The 26,787-nt window shown below is 43.9% G+C and overlaps 1 protein-coding gene across 3 annotated transcripts in view; it reads right to left on the minus strand.

Annotated features, from left to right (window-relative positions):
- Window positions 1–25,992, minus strand: part of RIC1 (RIC1 partner of RAB6A GEF complex) — a 107,074-nt gene extending 81,082 nt beyond the window's left edge. For all 3 annotated transcript variants that reach the window (XM_088476582.1, XM_088476583.1, XM_088476581.1), the window contains exons 1-2: window positions 25,752–25,992; window positions 10,460–10,567 (exon numbers count right to left, since the gene is read on the minus strand). In XM_088476582.1, the coding sequence (XP_088332708.1) occupies window positions 10,460–10,567; window positions 25,752–25,892 (249 nt within the window). In that variant the 5' untranslated portion in view covers window positions 25,893–25,992. The remainder of the gene's footprint in view (window positions 1–10,459; window positions 10,568–25,751) is intronic.
- Window positions 25,993–26,787: the final 795 nt, after the last annotated feature.

The following is a 26,787-nucleotide window of genomic DNA, read 5'->3' on the forward strand; positions in this document are numbered from 1 at the left end:
GTATAATCAGAAATGTTGAGAAGTTGGAGAGGATCAACTGCTCTATACTGTCTTCCTTTATATATCAAAATTGTTATTTACCAAGTAAATCCTAAGTAAATTCAATTTACCTTTTGCAGTTTGAACACCAAGGTTTCACTTTTCTTTTTGAAGTCCAACTTAAAATGGTGACACAATTTCAGCTTACTATAAAATTCCAGGTTGTAATTATGCCCAATAAAATTAATGACTACACTAGCAAAGCTTAACATTTGGATGGATCTACTAGCCGAGATAACATCTACAGATGGATGCATAGGTTTGGGTACATGTAGTCATTTTGCACGTTTACGGATTCTCTGAAAAGCAGTGAACACAACCCCTGCAAGTTACAGGCGTAAACAAGATATTTCTGTACAATTGCTGAATTTTACCAAATGAAAAATATAAATAGTGGAAGTGGAAATGTGTGAGGATTTGGACACTGTCAGCAAGTCGAATGACACCTTTGGCAGAAATCATAGCTTCAAAACATTTCTTTTAGCCAGAGAAGAAACTTTCTAGTCTTATTTTATTATTTTTTCCTTCCACGCTTCCTTGCAGATCATTTCTAGCTGAGAAATATTCTACTATCGTCTTGCATGCGCAGAAATCTCTCCACAGATTTTCAATCATTTCCAATCTTAAGGTGCCCACACACATAGCGATCTGCACACGATGAGCCAATGTGTACGATTTACCTTGAAACTCTCCCCGGCAGATCTGCACACGATTCGGTGTCCAATCTTCATACGATCTCTCCTGCATCCAGACTTTCACAGTGCATCGCCTGCTAGATTGTCAGATCTGCCCTACTGCACGGCAGATCTGATGATGCGATGTGCGACCAGCGGGGACGCGCATCACATCGTGATTGTCAGTGGGGACTCACGATTTACTCAGGATTTGCCCATATTTTACACGATCTGTCGTTTCCATGTGTCGGAATTGGCCAGACCAGGTAAAATATCGCTATGTGTGTGGCCAGCTTAATCAGCCATTTAGTACTTAACAGGGACAAAATATTTTTGAGGGATGCTTTGGATTGCTGCCTTACTGTAATAGCTTTTTTTTTTTTTTTTCATCCTAAATTTCTTCACCGACTTCCAGATAATTCAATCTATGCTCCTTTCAATTCAGGCAATATTTCCAAGTCCACAGGTTGCAACACAAATCAAAGGCATAATACACTGACTCCCATGTTTAATGGCAAGCAGGGCCGCCATCAGGGGGGGGACTGCCGGGACTATAGTCCCGGGCCCGAACAGAAAGGGGGCCCGGGTGTCAGCGGAGAATAAGCACCGCAGGCATTACAAGTTGTGGTCGGCCGTGAGCCACTCATAGTTTGCAGGCCGGCAGCTAATCAGAAGCAGCTCCTGATTGGCTGCCGGTTTACGAGCTCCAATTGGCTCGTGCCCAGTGCATAATTCAAACGTCCATATCTCCGGGTGAGCGGCAGGCCTGGCTGAAACAGGAGCAGCAGTAAGGCAACCACCTGCCAGCGGGAGAGACTATGCTGGGAAGAGAGCAGTCGGGGAGAGAGGAAGGAGCATCGGCAGGGGAGAAGCTGCCTACAGCCGCTGCCGCTTGTTGGTGAACTACTGCTCGGACAGGCAGGAGGCTGCGGGGGATCCCACCTCACATATATTCCTGTGATGGAGACAGACAAGGTACAGAGACTCCCGCTCTCTCACTCACACTCACTGCTCTCACCCCCTCATTGTGCTCTCTCTCACCCCCCTCCCTCACTGTGCGCGCTCACACCCCCTCCCTCCCTGTGTGCGCTCACACCCCCTCCCTCCCTTTGCTCGCTCACACCCCCTCCCTCCCTGTGCTCGCTCACACCCCCTCCCTCCCTGTGCTCGCTCACACCCCCTCCCTCCCTGTGCGCTCCCCATGTCACTGTGCGCTCACCCCCTCACCCTGCGCTCTCACTCACTCGCCCTGCTCTCACAACCTCACCCACACTTCACTCTGCTTACATGCCCTCACCCTCCTCTCACCCCCACACCATTACTCTGCTCTCACACCCTCACCCTCCCCTCACACCCACACCTCGCTCTCACCCCCACAACCTCACCCTGTTCTCACACCCTGACCCTCTTCTCACACCCATAACCTCACACCACTCTCATAGCCACAACCTCACCTTGCTCCCTCAGCCTCCTCTCACACCCACACCTCGCTTTCACACCCACAACCTAATCCTGCTCTTTCCTTCACATTTATATGATAGATTGACATGTTTTTACACCCACCCACAAGCCCAAACTTTGAAAAAAAAATTTTAAACATGGTTTGATGCCCCGCCTCCGCTGTAGCTCCACCCACATTACCCACCGCAATGCCCACCTTTTACAAACTGCCCCCCACCACCCAAGGGAAGGGGCCCTGCCAGTTTTGTCAGTCCCGGGCCCCATAACTTCTGATGGCAGCCCTGATGGCAAGGTGTTGTTTTCCCAAATACATCTTTTATTGCTGTGGTCAAGGAATTACATTTTTGTGTCATCATTCCACAGCAATTTGTTCCAAAAGGTTTCTGGTTTATCCAAGTATTGTTTTGCATCCTGCAGATGTTGATTTTTGTGAGAAGTTAGTAGAGATTTCCTTGCAACAACTCTATACCGTTGGCTGCTATTCTGGTGTCTGCTAAACTTTTCTGCATGCACTCTGCAGGGATTAAGTGGCTGCAGTTTGCATTTCTGATTTAAGATGGAAACATTTAGATATCTTTATAGCATTTATCTGCTATGTAACAGCCAAGTATCTTCATTTTGAAGTCCTGTAAGAAGCCTATGATTGTTGACACTAGGCACAACATCCTGATAGGTCAGAAGGGTCAAATCTGTACAGTCTTCAGCTGGCTTGAGAACATAAATAAATAAAAATATACATTAATAAATCTAACTGGAAGGGAGCCTAACTTTTTTGGCCCGGACACACTAACTTTTTAATTTTAACCATACAGTAAAATGTAGACATGTTTCCTGTCTAAGTCTGTACCTGCAGAGGCACTTTTCATTTTGGTTCTGTGAAACAAGCAATTTGACCAAGGCTGTCTAAACTATTGCAAACAAATTTAGAATATAAAATAATGATTATTGCAACTCTTGTATGTTGACAGAAACCAGTGCCGGCAATAGGTAGACAGCAGACTACCAATGGCTCAGCGACCTCTCACCAGCAACCTAACCTAAAGTGGCCATAAATGTTAATATTTGGTGTATTTAGCACAATAGCTATATGATGGATATATTCAATATAGTCAAACAATCTATATAATAATCGCCATGTTCTGAGATGAACATGCGCATACGGAGCTGCGGCAATCATCTATCTGTACACACACATCAATATATATTTATTATTATTTAAATATTTTTTATTTCTTCTTTTGGCAAGATCTGACTTCACTGTCTACACCAACCGAAATAAAGGAAGTGAGAACAGCAAAGTTTCAATTTCCTACAAAGTGATTCTGCTGATCTGAAGTGCACTATTTTTAAACAATATATGCACATAAAGCTATAATTTTGTTAAAACCAAGCCAGGCAGATCTTATACAGCTTCCAGAATAATATGTATGCCCTGTTTCTGTTTAAGGAAGACCTTTTACATATGTAATAAAATTATAGCATAGCTATACATTATATATACTACACTGTGTAGCTTTACGGCTTGCAGGTGTGACCAGAAGAAAAAATGGGATTTTGGTACCTACCGGTAAATCCTTTTCTCTGATTCCACAGGGGACACTGGAGGTGCTTACGCTGGGGTATAGAGGAGTGGATAGCTGGAACTTTAAAATTTAGAAGTGTGAAGCTCCGCCCCCTCTATGCCCCACCAGCCCTCAGTTTAAAAAATGAAGACTGAGAGGAGGTGGAGAACAAGCGGAGTGAAAAGGAGAGAAGAAACACACAATAACTGAATCATACAACATACAGAACAAAACCGAACAGGCAGGCTAAGAGCGCAGAGGTGGGCGTCCAGTGTCCCCTGTGGAATCAGAGAAAAGGATTTACCGGTAGGTACCAAAATCCCATTTTCTCTTTCATCCACTAGGGGACACTGGAGGTGCTTACGCTGGGGACGTCCCAAAGTTATCCCCACGGGCGGGAGTGCTCTGTGGTGCCTGCAGAACAAGGCGGCCAAAACGGGACGCCGAAGAGGCAAACGTATCAAATTTGGAAAAACTTGACAAACGTGTGAACTGAAGACCAAGTTGCCGCACGACACAATTGTGACGTAGATGCTCCTCTACCGGCCGCCCATGACGCACCCACAGAACGTGTGGAATGAGCCGAAATTGACGAAGGAGGCCGACGGTTAGCACTAACATAAGCTTGATGAATAGTCAGCCGGATCCAACGTGCTAAAGTCTGCTTAGACGCTGGCCAACCCCTCCGAACCGCATCATAGAGGACAAAAAGCGACTCCGACTTACGAAAGGAAGCAGTCCTGTCAACATAGATGCGGAGAGCCCTAACCACATCCAAGGTAGAAGAACCAGAGTCCTCCACCAACGATGGTACCACAATAGGCTGATTGATATGGAAATCCGACACGACCTTAGGAAGGAAGGCGGCTATCATCCCGAGTTCCGCTCTATCCGCATGAAACACTAGGTAAGGAGGTTTATAGTAAAGAGCCCCCAATTCCGAAACCCTACAAGCCGAAGCGAGAGCCAGGAGGATTACCGTCTTCCAAGATAGGTACTTAAGATCAACCTCCTCCAAAGGTTCAAACATGGGTGACTGAAGGAACAGAAGAACTAGATTAAGATCACATGGATCAATTGGATGTACAAAAGGAGGTTGCACGCGCAAGACCCCTTGAAGAAACGTCTGCACCTCAGGAATGAGGGCCAATTTCCTTTGAAAGAAAATGGAAAGGGCAGAAAACTGAACCTTTAAGGTTCCCAGACGAAGGCCAGAATCCAGACCCGTCTGAAGGAAAAGCAGAAACCGGGATAAGCGAAAGGTCCTAGACGGAAGATCCCGACTGGAACACCATGAGATATAAGCACGCCAGATGCGATGATAATGCGCAGCTGAAACTGGCTTCCTGGCGCGTAGCATGGTGGGAATAACCGTGTCTGGGATACCTCTACGTCTTAGGATATCGGTTTCAAGAGCCACCCCGTTAAACGTAGCTTGCGCTAAGTTGGGGTGTATGAAAGGGCCCTGCGGTAGAAGATCCGGGCGCAGAGGAAGGGGCCACGGATCGTCTGATAATAGGGTCCGAAGGTCCGAGAACCAACTTCTCCGAAGCCAGTTCGGGGCCACAAGAATTACCGAGGCTGACTCCTGTTTTATTCTTTTTAGAAGACGAGGAAGAAGTGGAATCGGAGGGAAAAGGTAAATGAAGTCGTAGGTCCACGGACTTGTCAGAGCGTCTACTGCTTCCGCCTGCGGATCTCGAGTTTTTGACACGTATACTGGAAGCTGACGATTCAATCGTGACGCCAAGAGATACACCTGAGGACATCCCCATCGACGTATCAGCGCGTTGAACACGTCTGGATGAAGCTTCCATTCCCCGGGATGGACATCCTGTCGACTTAGGTAATCTGCTTCCCAGTTGCCCACACCAGGAATGAATACCGCTGACAGGATTATTGACTGATTCTCGGCCCACCGGAGGATCAGAGTTACCTCTCGCATAGCCATGCGACTCAGAGTCCCTCCTTGGCGGTTAATGTAAGCGATAGCCGTCGCATTGTCGGACTGAACTCTTACCGGACGAGCCTTTAGCAACTCTGTTGCCTCTATCAGAGCATTGTAAATCGCTCTGAGTTCCAACACATTTATGGGCCACTTCTGTTCTAGAGGGGACCATCGACCCTGTAAGTGATAATCGAGGACTACTGCACCCCATCCTCGAAGGCTGGCATCCGTGGTTATGATGATCCAGTCCCACATTCCGAACCGTTTTCCCGCTAACAGATTGCTGGATTGTGTCCACCAAAGAAGGGCTATTCTGGTAACCGGGTTCAGACGGATCTGTCGATGTAGGAACAGATGAGACCCTGACCCCTGTGCTAACAGGTCCAGCTGAAACACCCTGGAGTGGAACCGGCCGAACTGTAGTGCCTCGAAAGCAGCTACCATTTTCCCCAAGAGACGCAGACAAAGAAGCATTGACACAGTCTTTGTTTTGAGGACCAGCTGAACTAACACTCGGATATCCTTGGCCTTGTCTGTTGGAAGAAAAATCTTCTGAGATTTCGCATCAAATATCATGCCCAGAAATAAGTTTCTGGGACGGATTGAGATTCGACTTCTTGAAGTTGATTATCCAACCATGTTGGATTAGAATGTGATACGTCAGTAAGGCATGATCTGATAGAAGAGGCACCGATGGAGCCTTGAGTAACAGATCGTCCAAATAAGGTATTATGTTCACTCCTGATGATCGAAGGAGAGCGATCATGACTGACATGAGTTTGGTGAAGATGCGGGGAGCCGAGGATAACCCGAACGGTAATGCCCGAAATTGATAATGATCCTTCAAAATGGCGAAACGCAGAAAAGCCTGGTGTGGTTCCCAAATGGGAACATGGAGATATGCATCCTTGATATCCAGGGATAATAGGAACTCCCCTGGTTCCAAGCTCGCTATTACTGACTTTAGAGACTCCATCTTGGAACGATACATCTTCAGATACCGGTTCAAAGACTTTAGGTTTAAGATGGGCCTGACCAAGCCATTCGGCTTGGCTACTACAAACAGGTTTGAGTAAAATCCCATACCTCGTTGAAGTTCCGGAACTGGAACTATCACAGAAGATACTACTAGAGACTGGCTAGCCTCCTGTAGAACCTTGGCTCTTTCTGGCTGTATTGGCAGACTTGTAGTGAAGAACCGAGGTGGAGGGGAGGTCTCGAAATCTATTCGGTACCCCAGGGTAATTAGTCTTCGGATCCATGGTTCTGTAGAAGTCTGGTTCCAAACTTGCTGAAATCTTTGCAGGCGGCCTCCCACTGCAGATGGTCCCAGGTGGGACGGAAGACCGTCATGCCACTTGTTTCTCAGCTGGTTTAGGCTCTGGTCTACGAGCAACCGTGTGTGGACGACCTCTACCTCTGCCACCTCTTGGTTGCGTGGGCGCACCTCTGGTCCTACCACGAAAGGAATGTGGCGTCCGAAAGGAATTAAACAAAGGTCCTGTGTAAATTCTTCTGGGAGCCGGTGCAGCTGATGGGAGGAAGGAAGACTTACCCCCTATGGCCTGGGAAATATCCATTTGTCTAACTCCGGCCCGAACAGCATGTCGCCAGTGAATGGTAGACTTTCCACCGCACACTTGGATTCTGCGCCAGCTTGCCAAGCGCGTAGCCAGAGGGCTCTGCGGGCCGAAATCGCCGAAGCAGATATGCGAGCACTAATCTGACTGATATCCTTTGAAGCTTCTCCCATGTAAACTGCAGATTCACGGATGTGTTCTGCTAGTAGACGTAACTCTGCTCTGGAATTACCTGAGTCCAATCCTGTAATCAATTGATCAGCCCAGGAAACCACCGCCTTGTTAACCCAAGCGGTAACAAGTGTGGGCCTGAGTTGACCACACGCTGCTGTATAAATAGATCTTAGCGTTGTCTCCAACTTACGATCCAACGGATCTTTTAGAACTGTAGCTCCCGGTACAGGGAGTGCTGTTTTCTTTGAGAGATGGGAGACAGACGTATCTACTGGAGGAGGGGTTTCCCACTTCTCCATCATGGATGAAGGAAAAGGGTAACTAGATGAAAACCGGCGCGGAATCTGGAACCTCTTATCCGGCTGTTTCCAAGCTACCGAGAGCTGTTGCTGAAGTTGCTGCGAGAACGGAAAAACTGCAGAGCTCTTCGGTTGTTCGTTAAATAATTCAAACTCCTGTGATGGAGGAATTATATCCTCAGGTAAATTCAGAGTCTTTCTGACCGCCAAAATTAAAGATTCCACCCCGGGAGAGGTGGACTCTAACTCCTGAGGGGTATCGTCCTGTAATGCAACCTCCAATTCACTTTCTTCGGTATCCTCCATAGTAAGGAATTCTTCCTCCGACTCCTCTGACTGGAGAACAGTCGTCAGAGTACACTTCGGTCTCTGGTAGGAAGTGGAGGGTGCGGATGCCGCTGTGCCCATAACCTGTACCAAGGTGTCTAGAGACTTGGTTAGCCCCGCCACCCAGGGAGGTTGAGACTTACGTGCCTCAGCTAACTGACGTTAAGTCTGACATAACTCCTACCATGTCAGCGGCCCATGGCGGAGCAACTGAGTCAGGAATAGCCATCGGTGGATCAATTGTTATACAAGCATCACATAACGTGGACCCAGTGGCATGCGGCTTAGATAGTTTGTGGTTAAATTTAGAACAGACAAACATCTTTTGAGCCGCTTTTGTTTTGTTTGACATGGATAAACAACAGTCACCCAGACACAATAGACACAGCAGTGATTTGAAATAAAACAGAAGGCTGGTCGGGACACAGAGGAAGAGGTACCCCCTCCCACAGATTAGATTCCCTGCACTGACACCGCAGTGTTACTCACAGCCTCTTGCCAGGGATGTAGACAGGAGAATCAGCCTTCTGCATGTGCCTGCACACTACCTGTAGTGGAGAGATGCAGGCAAGTAACAGGTTAAAACGCGGCTCCCACGCTGCTCTAACAGCCACTGCTGCGTTAATTAGATAGGGAGCCCGCGCTATTAGGCTCCGCCCCCTTTCTCAAGTCCGAGGGACTGTAAAATGGCCACCACGCTGTTATAACCTCCCCCCTGCGCTAGCCCCGCTGACAAGGAGCCGCTAGCCGCGCTCATCAGCGGGGAGAGGGGAGATGCATAAATCATTGAGCAGCACTTATAGCGCTCCCTGAATTCAGCGCTGGCAGCGGGGCAGGAGTCGGGGAAAGTGCAAGTGATCTGTACTCACTGCGCTCTCCTGGATGGCTCTTCTGAACAGCACTTCTCCTCCCTGCTTCCTGGAGGCAGTCTGTGCTGTGTGTGTGCACGGCATTAATGAGCTGTCAGATGCTTTTGGTGAAGCACTGCACACTCCTTCCTGTAACCCAGGAGGTTAACAAGGTGCCAGTAACCCGGACCCCACCTTTATAGATGTGGCAAAGGGTACTTGAAAAAATAATGTAAAAGATGTTTTAAAATAATAAAACAAAAAATAAATAATAGTGTAAAATAAAAGAAATAAAATCTTTGACTTGCTGGAGCACAGCATAATGTGACCAGCTCCGACGGCACATTTTCTAAACTGAAGGCTGATGGGGCATAGAGGGGGAGGACCTTCACACTTCTAAATTTAAAGTGCCAGCTCCAGCTATCCATGCCTCTATACCCCAGCGTAAGCACCTCCAGTGTCCCCTAGTGGATGAAAGAGAAATGCCTAATACTTAGAGCAGTCTCTATGCAGTTTGTGGTGGTGCTTTCCAAAAAACAAAGCAGATGATTACCCAACAATTTGCTGTAAAAGTAGGTAACCCGGAAAGTAGCATATCTGGTTCAAGTGTGCCCATCTTGACAGCATACACTGTTTTCTTAAGCCGGGTACACACTAGATGATATCGTCCACATCGGGCAGTGTGTACCTGCTATGTCGCTGACGATGTGCGCTTCTTCATTTGCCTGTACCCCTGCCGGAACCCACAGCAGACGACTTCGTGCTGGATACACATCGTTAAAAAGTGTACCCAGCATAACAGTTTGAGTGGAATCTAGTATTTTTCATGTAAATAGTGTACAGTGCACCTGTTTGGGAACAAACCTTTTGGTTAAGCTAGACACAGCATACAGTAAAAACCACTTACAACCATTATAGATACATGCACTAAGATGATTACAGCACTAATGAGGAATGTTTGATAACGAATTTCATGTGACAATAATGAATGGCCACTGTTGGACACTTTCATTGCAGCCTATGGCTAATATTTACTTAGTGTGGCTGAGCATCTTATGAAAAAAAAAAAGAAAAAAAAAGGAGATGCAATATAAAGTGGTAAAAACTTATCAGGATTGCAACACACACACACACACACACACACACACACACACACACACACACACACACAAGAAATGTACACTGAAGCTGTAGTCAACCCTTGCTTAGGTAAACCTTACAGAATAAAAGTATCTTGCCTTTAAGAATATGAGCAGGATTCCCACCAAAATTTCCGTCAAAATCAAGGTCTATTTCCAGGGCATAGATTAGATGGGTATCCTGCTTCTCAATGCAGGCAAGACAAATGGATTTATTTTTTCACCTAAACGAGGATAAACTTCTACTACGTGCAACCTTGCCTAAGAATTAAGTATGGTAACTGCCATTACACATAAGAATTAAAACGTAAACTAAAACAAACAGCCTTATTCAGACATAAATTATATCTTCCCTGCAAGCTTTGAACATAAAGCATAGATTATTTCCTACACACTCCATCTACTTACTGCAATAACGATGACATTGCTGTCCGGTCTCCATTCTGACTGCTTGTAAGCTCCAAATTGGACCGTGGCTTTCGCTGACTCCTTGTAACTGGCTATTAACACGCCAGGCTAAAACATAGAAGAAAGACAATGTAAATATATGGAACATGGCATAGCTATCCTTTAAAGCATTACAAACTCACATCACATTCTGTGCTTAACTGTGCAGAGCACAAAGAAAAAATAGCTAGAGACCTATGTTATTCCTTTGTACAGACCAGAAGTGTATTGTGCTTAACACAAACTCATTATGTTCTTCAAACACACCCTACCAACCAATGAGGGCACATATTCCTTGTCAATAGGCCACACATTTTGCTTTGTAAGGATTAGCATTTAATTTACTATGAATGATAGCAGAGGCTGAAATAAGATTACAGGGATGAGAAGTGAAACATTGGGAGGGGGGACTCAATTCAGCGCGATGGAGCCGCTTTTGTTTTGTTTGACATGGATATACAACAGTCACCCAGACAATAGACACAGCAGTTAAATTCAACGCGCTGTTTGGGCGGGCAAAGGATTTCTTCTCGCACCTGCCAGGGGATGCGAGGAGAAATCCGACAAAAGTGCCAGGCATATAGTTGTTTGGCGGCTTAGCTGGGCGCTAATAGCCGCGCACCCGGCACTTTAGTCAGAGAATGCCGGTTACCTCTCCTTAACACCCAGGTTAAGTCGCGACAACTGGCATTCTCTGACTTACATGCTTCCCGACAAGGCACACAGCGCATTGAATTGAATAGCTGCGGAGGCTCCCTCCCGCAGCTACTCATCGCGCTGAATTGAAATCCCCCTAATGGCAGCAGATTTACTAATACCATCACATAAACTAGTGAAACTCCAATTAGCAGGCAACCGTTTCATGCATAGACACCTTCATACTGTAAAAGTTAACTTATTGCTTTAAATTCCCATAAACAAATTATTGTTTAGTAATACAGCTCCAATTTTAGATTATCTACATTATAATCGGCTAAGATCTGTCCCGTTCCGATATGTCCAGTGGGAGCTGAGCACTGTAGCAATGCTAGCCAATGTACCACCATGCAGCAACAACAATTTAAAAAAGGTTAACCAATGAAAACACACCCTACTTGCAACAAATGCAACAGTAGTGGCCTATAATAAACTTCACCATCAAAAAATGAATACTTATTTACTTAGAAAACATGGGCTTTAATGATGACTACTAGATACTGATTTAACCCCTCAGAGTTTAAAATAAAATCAAGGGTTAAAGCACTAGTTAAACCAGTATGTAAAAGAGCATATTTCTCATTCATTTTATTCACCATCAACCACCCATGCAGTAAGGTTTTGGCACAAATACAGTAGTAAAGTTAAAACTGGTCCTCCTTTTCCAATTGGGTTCAACAGGACACGGGTGCCAGTATTTGAGAAATCAAATAATGTTTACATGATTATATATATATATATATATATATATATATATATATATATATATATAATGTGTTCTAGCCTTCCCTTAATAGTCTTATCGTCGTTCATTTATATGGTGTCACAAAGAATCCATAGTGTCTTACAAAGTACATAAACGGAAGCAGCGCAAACAAGAAAGAAAATGCCTTAAACTTATAGTACCAAACACTGAAGAACATAGGATAGAAGAAATATAATCATTGATGCATATGCAGATATAATACTTACAAAAACAGCGCTAGCTGAACCCATTACGCAAAAGTGAAAGTGATGTCATAAGTGGGGGAAAGAAAAGCGCATGAGGGAAGAGGGCCCTGTTCGTTATGGCTTACAATCTAAAGTAGAGGCAGACAGATAAGTCTGACACAGTAGGGTTAGACAGTGAGCAAAGAGCATACGGTCTGATTCAGATTTGGGAATAGAGTAGGATAGAGCAAGTAACTGGGCACTTGGACAACCATGTTGCAATGCAAGGGGTGGAAATACATACATATTTTTGTGGGGTAAATACTGCCAGCTTTATTATTACACTGCAATTTAGATTTCTGTTTGAATTCACCCCTCCCAAATCTAAATCTCTCTGCACATTTTACATCTGCCCCACCTGCAGTGCAGCACGGTTTTACCAAGATGCACAGTTACTTGCTCTATCTAAAGGCGCACATCCACATGCCAACTAGGGAAAGACAGTACGATTACAACATCGTAATCGTACTGTCGTTCCCCATCCTCTGCAGTGCCTACACCGAACGACTGATCATTCCCAAACATGGTCAACCTGTTATTGGCAGATGGACCGGTATGTTCGGGCGATGATTGATGTTGGAAACGACCAGCGGGAGCGTGCATCGCTGGTAGTTTCCGACATTTGCATGCCTGATTTAAGAGCGATTGAACGATAACGATGTAGTTATCATTCAATCGCTCTGTTTAAATCGGGTAGTTGATACCCGCATTTACTCTATTTCCAAATCTGAATCAGGCTCATAGAGCAGTAGGTTAGGAAATGATCTGGAATAGGAAATGATCTGTGGGACAATGGTCAATGATGCAGGGGTCCTCTGTGCGCACAAGCCCCTGAAAAAGCCCCTGGCGAAACGTACGTTGGCACAGCTTAGGGGTACCCCTGTGCGCACAAAGGACCCCATCATCATTGACCACTATCCCACAGGGAATCTTTCTGCTATCATTGACAGGTACTTTACTTATTTTCTCTGTTCTCTCACCAGCTGTGACTTTGATTTGCATCCTACAATGCTTTGCAACAGGGGGCACTCTTAGTCCAGTGCTGGCAGCAGAAATGGGCCTATTGTTCTTTCACTGTGCCGTTGCACGGGACTGTCATTCCCAGTCTGATGCTTGGCAGGACTGGGAAAAGCAGATCCCAGTGTATGCAAAATGCGGAGTCTATTTTTTTTTCTATTAGTTACTACACTCGAATCATTGTACCCAAGCATACTCCACATTCCCATTTATTAGAGGGACGCCTCAAGTAATTTTAGGTGTATGAATTAATAATTTTGAGCATACAAGTGGTCATGTTTCTTTCTAATACGTATGTGTTTTATACATGTGATTTATATATGTTTTGATTTATTTTCGCCGTCACCTAATGGTGACCTACACCACCAATTCACTTTACACGTTATGCACTAATACTCCAATATTTTCCCCTGCTTTTCTTTGATTAATGTTACTTCATTACTGTATGTACTTGTCTATTGTCTGTTGAGCATAGATTACTATGTGAAATTTAGAGATCTTGTATTTGACCTCAAGGGTGTTCTATTTTTACTAATTAAGTGATTCCTATATTTTATTGATTTTCCTATTAAAAGTTACATTTTATTGAGGTGTGCCCCTATACATAGGAGTTCTTTTTTCTCCCCTTTTTTTGTACAGCTCTTTATTGCTCCTTGGGAGCACCCTCATAACAGCAATATCTTTATCAGGAATCTACTATCTTTCTGTTAGCATTTATTTGTGTGTGTGTGATCTTGACAGTGGCCTAGAACTCCTCTGTGCGGTGTATCGCCTTCCCCTCTCTCCCCCTTCCCTACTCGACATAATACTCTGAGGTAAAGGCAATATCTCAGCTCAGAAATGTCATAGAAAGTTGGGATAAATTATTATTTTCAGCACATTTCAAGCTACTTTCTGTCATGTAACTATTTTCCTACCTCACTTCCATATGACTGAAATTTAAGCCCAAAGTTTGTCAGATTTTAAGTCTATTTTTTGGATTGTATTTCAGTGGGAAGGAATAATACTTCAGAGCTATAATTTTTTGGGAGAATAGCTATATACTCAAAGATTTGCCAAACAAATTTTTTATTAGAGCACTTTGAAATTACTTGTTTTTCATCTAAATTGAACTCTAATACCTTTGGTGGGGGACCTGATAAAAATTTCAAATTCACAGCTACACAATACTCTGAGGGGTAACTGTAAAAAAATAAAAAATAAAAAAAAAAATTGGCATTTGATATTCCATTTTTTTATTTTCAGTCAGAATGTAAAACAGTGACTTTGTTTCACATGGAATATCAAACTCCAATTTTTTCTACAGTTACCCCTCAGAATATTGTGAATTTGAAATTTTTATCAGGTCCCCCACCAGAGATATTGGTGGGGATTACAGCTCTGAAATTTTATTCCTTCCCCCCTGAAATACAATCCAAAAAAAATACTTTAAAAATTCTGACAACTTTGGGCTTAAATTTCAGTCATAACAAACAGAGGTAGGGAAAGAGTTATATGACAAAAATACACCTTGAAATGTGCTGATAATGTTTTTTTTTTTATCCCAGCTTTCTGACTTTTCTGAACTGAGATATTGCATTTACACCAAACGTCCGTAACAGAGAAAAATGTCATACGCCATGATACAAAAATGGCTGCCATCTTCATATGAAGGTAAATAAAAATAAAGTAATGGTGGTTTCCGACTACTAACTTACAGGGGTCTTCACACAAAAAAACTTAAAAAAAAATAAAATAAAAAATGGTCAAGCAACCAATTAAATTTAATTCTGCACCACTGGATATGGATTGACCCACAAACGTCTGATCGAGGGGGTGCGGTCCATGGCATTTTCACACACCATGTTGCTGCTTTAGGTAATTCCTATGTGGCAAACTTAATTAGCCGCGAAAGCTGTCTGTGCATTGTGAGACAATAGGCAAATTCTCCTCCCAGTCTATGGAGGTCCAAGCAGAATTGTCCTACAGTGACTGGCTAATAAATGTGCTAGGAAAGCAGACAACGGCAGCTTGCATGTAACTGAATCTGTCCCAGAGACTGTAAACACAGTCAACACAATAAGAACATGGCATTATTACCAGTTTACATAGCACACGCATATTCCACAGAGCTTTACAGAGAATGTTTGGCCATTCACAAAAGTACCTCTGCAAATGGAGCTTACAATCTATATTCCTTACCACACTCACCCACATACAAAGCTAGGGTTCATTTTATGTTGGGAGCCAATTAATTTAATTTTAAGACACCAAGAGTTTTCACAGTGTCATAATTGTTAAACCAGGGACAACCTTTAAATGTTCCTGTAGTTGTGTATTAGGTAAGAAGAAACTGGGGAGAAAGAAGCATGAATTACATGATTACAGGGGAATGGGAGAGCAAGGCAGCCTGTATGCAGGAAGGGATGATTTTATTTATTTATGTTTAGTTCAGACATTTCTGTGAGGCAGTACATGGGGTTACACTGAAAATTAAAAGTAATTGGCCCGCCACCAAGATGTGCAAAGGTTGCTATTTGTGCCCTATACTGTACAAATTTAGAGGTTCACAAATGTACAAGAAGAGATGCGCTTTCAAAGAAACCTCAATTTAGTCATGTTCACTTACAACCCTAGCTCAGGAGCCTAGCTGAAGACTTCACATGGATGTGATGAGCCAAAACACAGATCAGATTACTAGGAATTGGCTTCCAATTGCACATAGTAACATTTAAATGCTTAAAGGAAAATTAAAAATACAGATTATATATGTATATCCTCTCTCTGACCATAAATGAACTTTTTGGATCCATGTTCACAAAAAGTCATCCACTGACAGTCCCTGGATGTCTGTCCTGATGACAGGATAGCAGTCCCTGAAACGTTGATGTATTAAAGACACAGCTTTTTGTACTTTACAAGTCTTGGAGTGACGTATTGTTTGGACTATTTGGAGGGGAGCAATGCCCTATTTGTGGATGGCACCCAAGCGTTTTTGAATGAGGCTTACAGCAGCCAAGAGTGCCGGATTCAGCGTGACTGATTTGGGGTCACTTAGAAATTCCCTTATTTTTGAAAGAAAAGCACTGTGTTTTTCAATGAAGATAACATTAAAGTAATCAGAAATACACTCTATACATTGTTAATGTGGTAAATGACTATACTAGCTGCAAACGTCTGGTTTTTAAAGGAATATCTACATAGGTGTATAGAGGCCCATTTTAAGCAACCATCACTCCAGTGTTCTTTCTAATGGTACATTGTATTTGCTAAGCGCGTTAAAAGACTAATGGATGATTAGAATACCCTTGAAAACCCTTGTGCAATTATGTTAGCACAGCTGAAAATGGGTTTGCTCGTTAGAGAAGCTATAAAACTGGCCTTCCTTTGAGCCAATTGACTATCTGGAGCATCACATTTGTGGGTTCGATTATACTCTCCAAATGGCCAGAAAAAGAGAACTTTCATGTGAAACTCAACAGTCTATTCTTGTTCTTAGAAATGAAGGCTATTCCATGCGAGAAATTGCCGAGAAGCAGAACATTTCCTACAACAGTGTGTACTACTCCCTTCAGAGAACAGCACAAACAGGCTCTAACCAGAGTAGAACGAGAAATGGGAGGCCCCGATGCACAACTGTGCAAGAAGACAAGTACATTAGAGTCTCTAGTTTGAGAAATAGACGCCTCACAAGTCCTCAACTGGCAGCTTCATTAAATGGTACCCGCAAAATGCCAGTGTCAGCGTCTACAGTGAAGAGGCGACTCCAGGATGCTGGCCTTCTAGGCAGAGTGGCAAAGAAAAAGCCATATCTGAGACTGGCCAATAAAAGCAAAAAATTTATATGGGCAAAAGAACACAGACATTGGACAGAGGAAGATTGGAAGAAAGTGTTATGGACAGACGAATCGAAGTTTGAGGTGTTTGGATCACACAGAAGAACATTTGTGAGATGCAGAACAAATGAAAAGATGTTGCAAGAGTGCATGACACCATCTGTCAACCATGGTGGAGGTAATCTGATGCTCTGGGGCTGCTTTGGTGCTGGTAAAGAGGGAGTTTGCATAAGGAAGGCTATCACTCCATTTTGCAATGCCATACCCTTTGGACAGCACTTGATTGGAGCCAATTTCCACCTCCAACAGGACAATGACCCACAGCACACCTCCAAATTATGCAAGAACTATTTTAGGGAAGAAGCAGGCAGCTGGTATTCTGTCTGTAACGGAGTGGCCAGCGCAGTCACCAGATCTCAACCCCATTGAGCTGTTGTGGGAACACCTTGACCGTATGATACGCAAGAAGTACCCATCAAGCCAGTCCAACTTGTGGGAGGTGCTTCAGGAAGCGTGGGGTGAAATTTCTGCAGATTACCTCAACAAATTAACAGGAGAGAGAGAGAGAGAGAATTAGGTTTCCTCATGCACCGTATTCCTCGAACAGTTTTTCAATTACCTTAAAGTCTGTCAAATGCCAACAGTTGGTGGGAATGTTATGAGTAAGGTTTTGGTAATTCCCAGTAAATCTCTTTTTCTGAATCCACCTTGGTGACATTACTTGACCATGGCGTATAGTGATGGTTGAGGAGCTAGCACTTTGAACTTAAATGGGGGAATTCAAATGTTTGCGCTGGCCGCTGTCAGTGATGGGTGCTCGACTGAGTAATTCAATTGTTGCTCCATTCGGGTGCGATGGCCGGTATTTCTGCTCTCAGCCTCCTGATGTAGCGAGCAGATATGGTTTGGCACTGTAACTGCTGTTTGGGCGCCCTAACCAGGACTTTAGATGGGTTTAGAAATTTTACGTAGCTAAACCTGGCCTTGTTAAACACAACAAGTTCGATAATTAATGGGCACCCACAAAACAATTACTACATTGGGTGCCTATTAATTACCGTGAATAAAAAAAAAAAATAGTTGATTGTCCCCTAAAAGACCCAAAGATAGGTTGAACAAAAATAGGAATAGAATTTGTACCCCTTCTCATACGCAATTAAATGAGAGGGATCATAGTATCCCCCAGATGGACTCTGAGAAAGATTTAATGGTATGTACCAAAAACCTTATTTTCTCCTTTCTTCATCTGGGGGACACTTCTTGACCATGGGGGGGGTGTACAAATGCTGCCCCTAGGGGATGGTATATTCAGCCTTGGTTGAACCCAATACTTTTGCATCCCTGGACGCAAAATCATGAATTTCTGTAAAAAATTGGTGAATGTTTGCACAGAGGATCATGTAGCTGCTCTACATAACTGCCCTGCGGATGCGCTATGTGGCACCGTCCATGAATTCCCAACCAAGCCAGAGTAATGAGCTGAGATCCTAGCTGGGATAAGTTGTTCGGCTCTGATATGCATACTGAGTTGTGGCCCTAAAGCATCTGGTTATAGTCTGTATAGATGCTGGGCAATCTTTTTTTTAGCGTCATAAAAAATAAGTAAACTATCAGTTTTCCTTATACTGACTGTCCACTCCAGATATATTCTTAACACTCTAAACACTTCTAACAGCAAGAGTCGATATGATAATTTCTTAAGATGAAATGCCACCACCACTTTAGGTTGAAAGGAAAGTAATGCACATCACACTGCCATACCTTTGTGAAACACCAGAAATGGAGGTCTCCAAGATAAAGCTCCTAATTTTAAAACAGTTCTAGCTGATGATATAGTAAAAAGCCAACATAACTTCCAAGTTACCAACTTTATGTCCACCTCAAGCAAAGGTTCAAAGGGTGGTAACTGAAGGGCTGACAGCACCCGATTTAGATCATATATAATACGTCCTGCAATAATGTGTTTACTTCTGGGATCAGAGCCAATCTTCTTTGAAAATAAATTGACAAAGCTGATACCTGTACCTTAAGAGAAGCTAAACAAAGACCCAACTCTTGGCCTGCCTGAAGAAAAGACAGAACCCCTGGCAAGGAAAAAGAGGAATAAGAAACTTGATTTATTACACCATGCAATATAATCTTCCAGACTCTATAATTGTCTGAAGATACTTTCTTTCTGGCTTTAATCATAGTCTAAACTACTGAAGCTGAAAAACTTCTCTCTTTTTAAAATATTGGCTTCAAGAGTGATGTCATTAAATGTAACCAATGGATGTCTTGACAGATAATCGGCCCCTGAGACAACAGATCGTGTCAAAAAAAAGAAAGTCTGATCCCTGGACCCACTGCTATTTTTAGTACCAAACCCTATTTGGCCAGTATGGTGCTACCAAAATTACTGGAATAATTTCCACCATCATCTTCCCGAGTACTTGAGGAAGCACAGGTACCGGAGGAAAAATTCAGAAGACAAGGTAGTTGCTGGCGCCCAAAGAGGGAGAATACCTTAGTGCAGAGGTTCCTCAAGGTTCCCCAACAGATCAGGTTTTAGAGATATCCATGGTTAAGCACAGGTGATTTAATTAGTACCAAAGTCAATTTGATATAACCACCTGTGCTCAACCATGGATATCTCTAAAAAGTGAACTGTTGGGGAGCTTTGAGGACCACGTTTGGGAACCTCTGCCTTAGTGTCTGCCACTAGGCAAGAAGGCTTCCCAAAGCCTTTAAAAGGTAATAGTTAGAGAAGGGGTGTGTCACCAGCGCTGACTCAGAGGTGTTTTTAGAGTCACTCTATTAGATTTTTTTTTTTCTTTTACTCCGTAATAAGCCTTGTGTAAGAATTAAGGTAAGTGTCCAAGCCAGAGTGAAATTGTGAAAATATATAATTATTACTACAACATCTTAGTATCTTGGAGTGACTTGAACTTCTATGATGCACACTAAATACATTACAACGTCACTGAAAAGTTAAAATAAATAACTTACAACCATATGTACCATGTTCAATATATTATCCTAAAATGTCTTTATAAAAATTTGTTTATTTAGTTTTGTATCCTACAGGAGATGTGTACTGGTCTCCACTTAAAGTTTATGATTTTCCTTCATAATAGTATTCTCCAGAATACCATTTGGTGCATTAACTTTTATTTTTAATAAATATATTTAGTGTGCACCATAGGAGTTCAAATCACTCCAGGATACTAAGATGTTGTTATTGTAATAATAATAATAATAATAATAATAATAATAATAATAATAATAATAAAAAATAAGTAGATTTTCAAAATGTCACTCTGGTTTGGACATTACTTTAATTCATACACAAGACTCATTACGGAGTAAAAGCTAAAAACCATCCAATAGAGCCAAGATACCTCTGAGTCAGCGCTGGAGACACCCCTTCTCTAACGGAGGAAAAAAATAAGCTAGATGAACCTCCATTAACAACAAATTAAAACAGACATTTTGTTGTTGAAACAAGAAGTCATTAGATCTGTTTCCGATTGACCCCACCACATTACCAGACTGTTGAAGACTTAATGCAGAGACTATGGAAGAATGGACTAGCGACTCAAAAGTCCACCTTCCAAATCTCTATTTCTGAGATGAAGACTGCAGATAACTCTGGAACATGAATGCTTGCCAGAGATATGAATCGAAAAGATTCTATCGTCACTAGGGAACCTTTTTGTCTCTCCCTGTTGATTTATGTATGCTACTGCAGTAGTGTTATCCGACTGGATTCTTATGGGCTTTCCCAGAAGAAACTGTACTTTCTTCAATGAGTTTAGAACACCTCATAGTTCCAACACACTGAATGAAAATTGTGTTTCCTTGCTGGACCAGAGTCCCAGAAAACAATGGTTTACTATAACTGCCCCTATCCATCGTGATTACCAACCAATCCTGGATGAGAAAACTTCTGCCTTTGTTCAAGTTTTCTGACGTGGTCCACCACCTTAGAAACGGTCTTGTCTCTAGTGATGAACTGGGTCGATAATGGATGGTTGGTATGCAACCAACTTGTTAGAATGTTCAATTGAAACATCTGGGAATGCAGTCTTGCATACTGGAGCACTTTAATGAGAACACGATCTTTCAGAGTAACTTCCTACACCGTAGAACCGATGGACTTCTGACCTTCAAAATCTTCTGAACTAGATATTGAGTATTATAAACAAGGCCTAAAAACTTTATGAACTGACTGGGAATCATCCTGGACTTTTGCCAGTTCATAACCCAGTCATGGGACTCACCACTGCCAATAACAGATCTACTTGAAGAGCATATTTTGAATCTGCTTTGAAAAGCACATTGTTTAATAAGGGAACATTCTTTATTCCCATGGATCCTAGGACTGCCATGACTTTTGTGGAAATGTGAGGAGCTGTGGCTAAACTGAAAGGAAGAGCAAAGAATTGGAAAGGTGTTCCCTCAGCCGTAAATCTTAAGACATTGATGCCATTCCCAAATGGGCATGTGGAGGTAGGCATCTTTGATACCTATCCATTCCAAAAACCTGTTTACCTCCATTCCACTTATGACTGTTCTTACAAATTCCATCCTGAACTTGTCTACCTGAAGACTTGTATTTAAGTCCTTTAAATTTAAGATGGGTTTGTGGTTCCCATTTTGTTTTTGGACTAAATATAGATTAGAATAAAATCCCATTACTTGTTTTGACAACCATTCCCGCATCCAGAAGGGTAGTAATTGCTTGATTTAAGGCAATTTCGTCGGTCGATTGATAACCATGTTGAACAGTACCTTCTTTGTGGAGGACCCGAGAAACTGGGAATGTATTCTCTTTTCGTTATACCAGTCATCTATTTGTCTGAAAAGGACCTTCTCCACTGGTGGTTGAATGACAGAAGATGCGCACCCACCAGACACCTTAGAGTAGGGACTCCCAACCATGGTCTTCAAGGCAGTCCAGGTTTTAAAGGATAGCCATACTTGAGCACAAGTGTCTTAATTAGTATATCAGTTATTTTGATTTAACCATCAGTATTTAAGCATGGATATCACTAAAACCTGGACTGTTAGTGTGCCTTGAGGACCAAGGTTGGGAAACATTGCCTTAAGAGTGTATGCCCTTCTCATCATGCAGTCTTATCCTGGAGTGTAGGTACTTCATGTATCCATGGCTCCTTCCTCCTCGTCCCAGGTTGTATCTTCTATGTGCAAAAACCTTGGAACAAGGGTGACTGTCCCTTGGCCAGAAAGATAGTAGATGACTGCCTCTTCAGAATGTGGACATGTTCAAAAACTTGGCGTACCTTGTCTGTATCCACCTTAGCTATATGCAGTCAAATTTTGTTTCAGCCTTTCGAGCAGTATCGATTTATCGTTCATGAGACACCGTGATATTAACTAGAGAAATCCATTCCCGAAATGTAGGATCCATTGATGACAACCGTGTTCGTGCAATACAGACCTTAGCTCGAGAAAACACAATAATATATTGCCTCGTGTACCAATCTAAGGCATCCTCAGCCAGCGTGCACACAGTTGGTGTGAGAACAGACTGAGAAATACCCATAGAGACAAGCTCGTAGCACCTGTCCCCAAAAACTCTGCACCTGTGGGCATGCCCAAAGGAGATGTCAAAATGTCCCCCCACATTTGGGACATACTGCATCTGCTCAACCCCAATTTTACAGAGACGCTCAGGTGTAAAATAGGTTCTATGTACTATAAATAGTTGGATTTATTGAAATCGAGAGAGGCCACAGACTCCCTTGAACTTCCCAGAGCCAAAGACCAATATTCATCAAACATCGAACACACATCTTCCTCCCACCGCATTTTGAGGCGTGGTAGGTTTGATGACTTGTGAGCTGCCATTATATACAAATGGGAAGGGTCAATATCCCAACAGTCGGGATGCCGGTGCAGGAATCCCAACACCTGTCAGAATCCCGGCGGTAAGTACTGGGGTTAGGGTTAGGCACTAAGGGGGGGAGGGGGGGGGGGGGGAAGAGAGAGAGTTAGGTTTAGGGTGCGGGGAGGTTAGGTTTAGGAACTAGGGGGGGTTAGGGGTAGGTTGAAGGTTAGGATACTGACCCAAAGTGTCAGTATCCCAACTCTGTCGGGATTCTGACCACCGGGATCCCGAGCGCCGGCACCCCGTGCCCAACCCATACAAATACAGAGAGGAAACAGTGCTTTTAGAACTAATAGAAAGGAGTAATTTAAGTGGAGAGTCACGAATATTGGGAGATGTCCCTTTTAACAAACATTTCTAACAGTAATAGTAATTAATGCTAAACAAGCCTGATTTAGCATTAATTACTATGGCTGTTTCAAATCCATCAGCGACTTTAAGAATCTGACATTTAGCAAAAATACCCCCAAGTCTTGCTTTATTTCTGCGTTTCTTCTCAATTGTAGAGTGTCACATTATATACTTGCACTAAAATAATAACAAGTTACGGTCAGCAAGGTGTTATATATATCTGCCTAGTGTTCCCTCTAGCTCCGGCGGGAGGCAGGGCGCCGGAGCTAGAGAGGGCATGCCCGTGCGCGCGCGACCGAGAAGGGGGCGTGGTCATCGGAAAAGGGGGCGTGTCTATAAGACGCGTCCCCTTTTCGTAACTCTTGGGGGCGTGCCCGGCACTTACGGACACGCCGGGCAGCCCCCAAGCCCTGCAGACAGGGAGAATAGATGCCGGGAGCATGCGCCCGGCGTCTATTCTCCGGCGGTGACATGGTCACCGCATGTTTCTCCACCCGCGGGACACTGCATCCCGCGGGTGAGAACGGCTCCCGCAGGCTGTGAGGGCAGGGCGCTTTTTGCCCTCCTCCTGGAGGGCAGGGTGCTTTTTGCCCTCCAGAAGGAGGGCAGGGCGCCGCGCCCCGCTGTAACAGCCTAGCGGGAACGCTATCTGCCCAGAAAGTGACATTATTAAATGAAATATGACAACATGCAGGGAGTACATAAAAGGTACTTGTTTAACAGACCAAGGTAAGGAAGTCAGTGAGATGCTACAAACATATGTAAACTCTCATTGGGGGGGGGGGGGGGGGATTCAATTCAACGTGATTTGAATAGCACCGGGAGGGAGCCCCAGAGCTATTCAATTCAGTGCGCTGTTATGTCGGAGAATGCCGGTTCTCGCGACTTAACATGGGTCTTTAGGCACGAGAACCGGTATTCTCTGACTAAAGTGCCGGGCGAGCGGCTGTTAGCGCCATGCTAAACAGGGAAAAAGCTGCGCGCCCGGCACTTTTGTCGGATTTCTTCTCGCATCCCCAGGGGGTACGAGAAGAATGCCTTAGCCTGCACAAACACCACATTGAATAGCTTCATGAGCTCCCTCCCCCAGCTATTCAACATCGCATTGAATTGAATTGAATTCCCCCCATTGTGACTCTTGTATTTAGATGGAGTCAAACATGTAAAATCCAAATAGAAAAACTCCACATCTACTAAAACAGCAACATTGCCACCTTTGTAAAACAGAAGAGGGAAAATATTAGCTACTTTACAAAGCATATTGAACTGCAAATATCTATTAAAACATTTTGTTCTGCACCAATTCTCATTTACAACATAGTCCTATGAGCACGTCATTGTTACACAAAAACATTCATATATTCAGTATAGAGTTACAAAACAAGAACTATGATTCTGCTAAAACAATGTTTTTGACAAGTAATGTTGGCTATATAATTATACCTTTATAGTCCAACTGAAAGACTAATATACAGAAGAAAATGGACAACGAACATATTAAAAAAAGCATTGTTGTTTTTATTATAAAGTGGCTTGTGAATTAGTTATGTACATACAACACAGGTTCTCAAACTCGGTCCTCAGGACCCCAAACATTGCATGCTTTCCAGGTCTCCTCACAGAATCACAAGTGAAATAATTAGCTCCAACTTTGGATCTTTTCAAATGTGTCAGTGAGTAATGAATACAGCTGTGCACCTGCTGGGGGACCTGGAAAATATGACCTGTGTGGGGTCCTGAGGACAGAGTTTGAGAGACACTGACATACAAGATGCATGTATATTATCCAGGGTATGTCAGGCTTATTCCTTCAGCAAACTACCATTCACCAAAAATATCAAAATAAGGAATAAAAAAATAGAAATAAAATGAAGCTAGTATGGGAGAAGCCACTGTTTAAAACTAGAAAAGTAAGTAACCCACGACCATCATATAATAACAGAGGAGTTGTTGAATAGCCATCAGTCACACATAGTGATATTGTGCAACACGTAATCAAACCTACACAGGGGTCGGTCACCTCTACTGACACATTACACACAGCATTAGTGCCCTCACTGGGACATGCAGGCAGGGGCAACAAGGATCATAAACACTTTCATATCCAGACACTTTGCTGATGAGCTGCTGCATCAGAGGGTATCAGCCTTATGTGCTAGTAGACCATGGCACACTACAGCTCCCAGTCTTACTGGATTAGGGGAGAGATGTACCACACCGTGGAGATAAAGTACCAACCAATCAGCTCCTGACTGCCACGATACAAGCCCTGCTTAGGACAGTTATGGGCTGGTTGTTTCGTTTTATCCATATCTACAGCATAGGGAATGGAGAGAGAGAGATCATAACATGGACACCTAGTACACAGGCAGCATACAGATCTGTTACTGCGCAGCCGGGCACTGGCAGGTAGCGAGCACTACACCTGGCACTGGCCGCTATGATGAGCGACAGGAAAGCAGTTGTCAACACATCTTGAGGGGGTACTCACTCTGCTGTGCCATACACTGAGCTGGGTAGGAGACAGCACTGCCAGGAACAGGCGCTGCGGGTCCGGCTGGATGTGGAAAGGACTCTCCAGACTCTTCAGGGGGCACAGAAGCCGCTTGGGCCAGCCGCTCAGGAAATACATGGCGGCCGTCAGCGGACAGACATGGCTCCCCGTTACACAGCAGCAGCTGCAGCGCCGCCGGCCAGCGGTATGTACCGGAAGTAACAGAGCACAGCCACCGTACTGTGTAACCCTGCTGCAATGCACTTCCCTGCAGGGACCCGCCCATCGCGCCTCTCGGAGCCAATAGACTCACGGAACAGGGAAAGCCAATGGCAACGCGGCTCTCTCAGTCAGCTGGAAACGCGACTGGTGCCTGAGAGCTGAAAGTGAAGTGACGTCACCGTAGGGCAAATGAGTCGCTGAGAGCGGCTGTTCCAGAGACTGTCCTGCATTAGGGCAGTGTTAGACAACTAAGTGTCACTGTATATGTGGCAGTGTCTACGAGACGGGCTATAGTGACAGTGGCAGAGTTACTTACTATTACTGTGTATATAACGAGGGGTTTCAACTGGGGAGATTAGCCTCTGCAATTGCATCAGGAATCATATGAGGTTATCACCCCAGAAATGGATGCACTGGAAATTATTTAGGGGCATATTTGTCTTTTTGTGGGAATACGCATTTAAGCATCTTAGGTTGTATGTAGGGGTACCCTCATTTCCTATTGCAGTAGCAACCCCAAAAGGTTTTCAGAGCTTGGCCCAGGTACCCAACACCATCTTCAGATGGCCTTATCCAAGGGGCTTGCAATAAGTGGCCCTGCCCACCCCTACCTTAACCAGTGCATACCTCCTAGGGATGGACATCGGAAGCTGATGGTTGCAGCCTTCCGATGCCCATCCGATGGCTGGCTGTGGAGAGGGAGCACACCAGTGGGTGTGCAACAGGAGAATAATGTGCACGGCACCTATTCTCTGAACGGGGAGCCTGGGGGCGGTCCAGCATCTCATGGAGTGCTAGGCACACCCCCTCA

The sequence above is a fragment of the Taudactylus pleione genome, unplaced genomic scaffold (genome assembly GCF_031769625.1).
Source record: "Taudactylus pleione unplaced genomic scaffold, aTauple2 ptg000190l, whole genome shotgun sequence".
Classification (NCBI taxonomy): domain Eukaryota; kingdom Metazoa; phylum Chordata; class Amphibia; order Anura; family Myobatrachidae; genus Taudactylus; species Taudactylus pleione.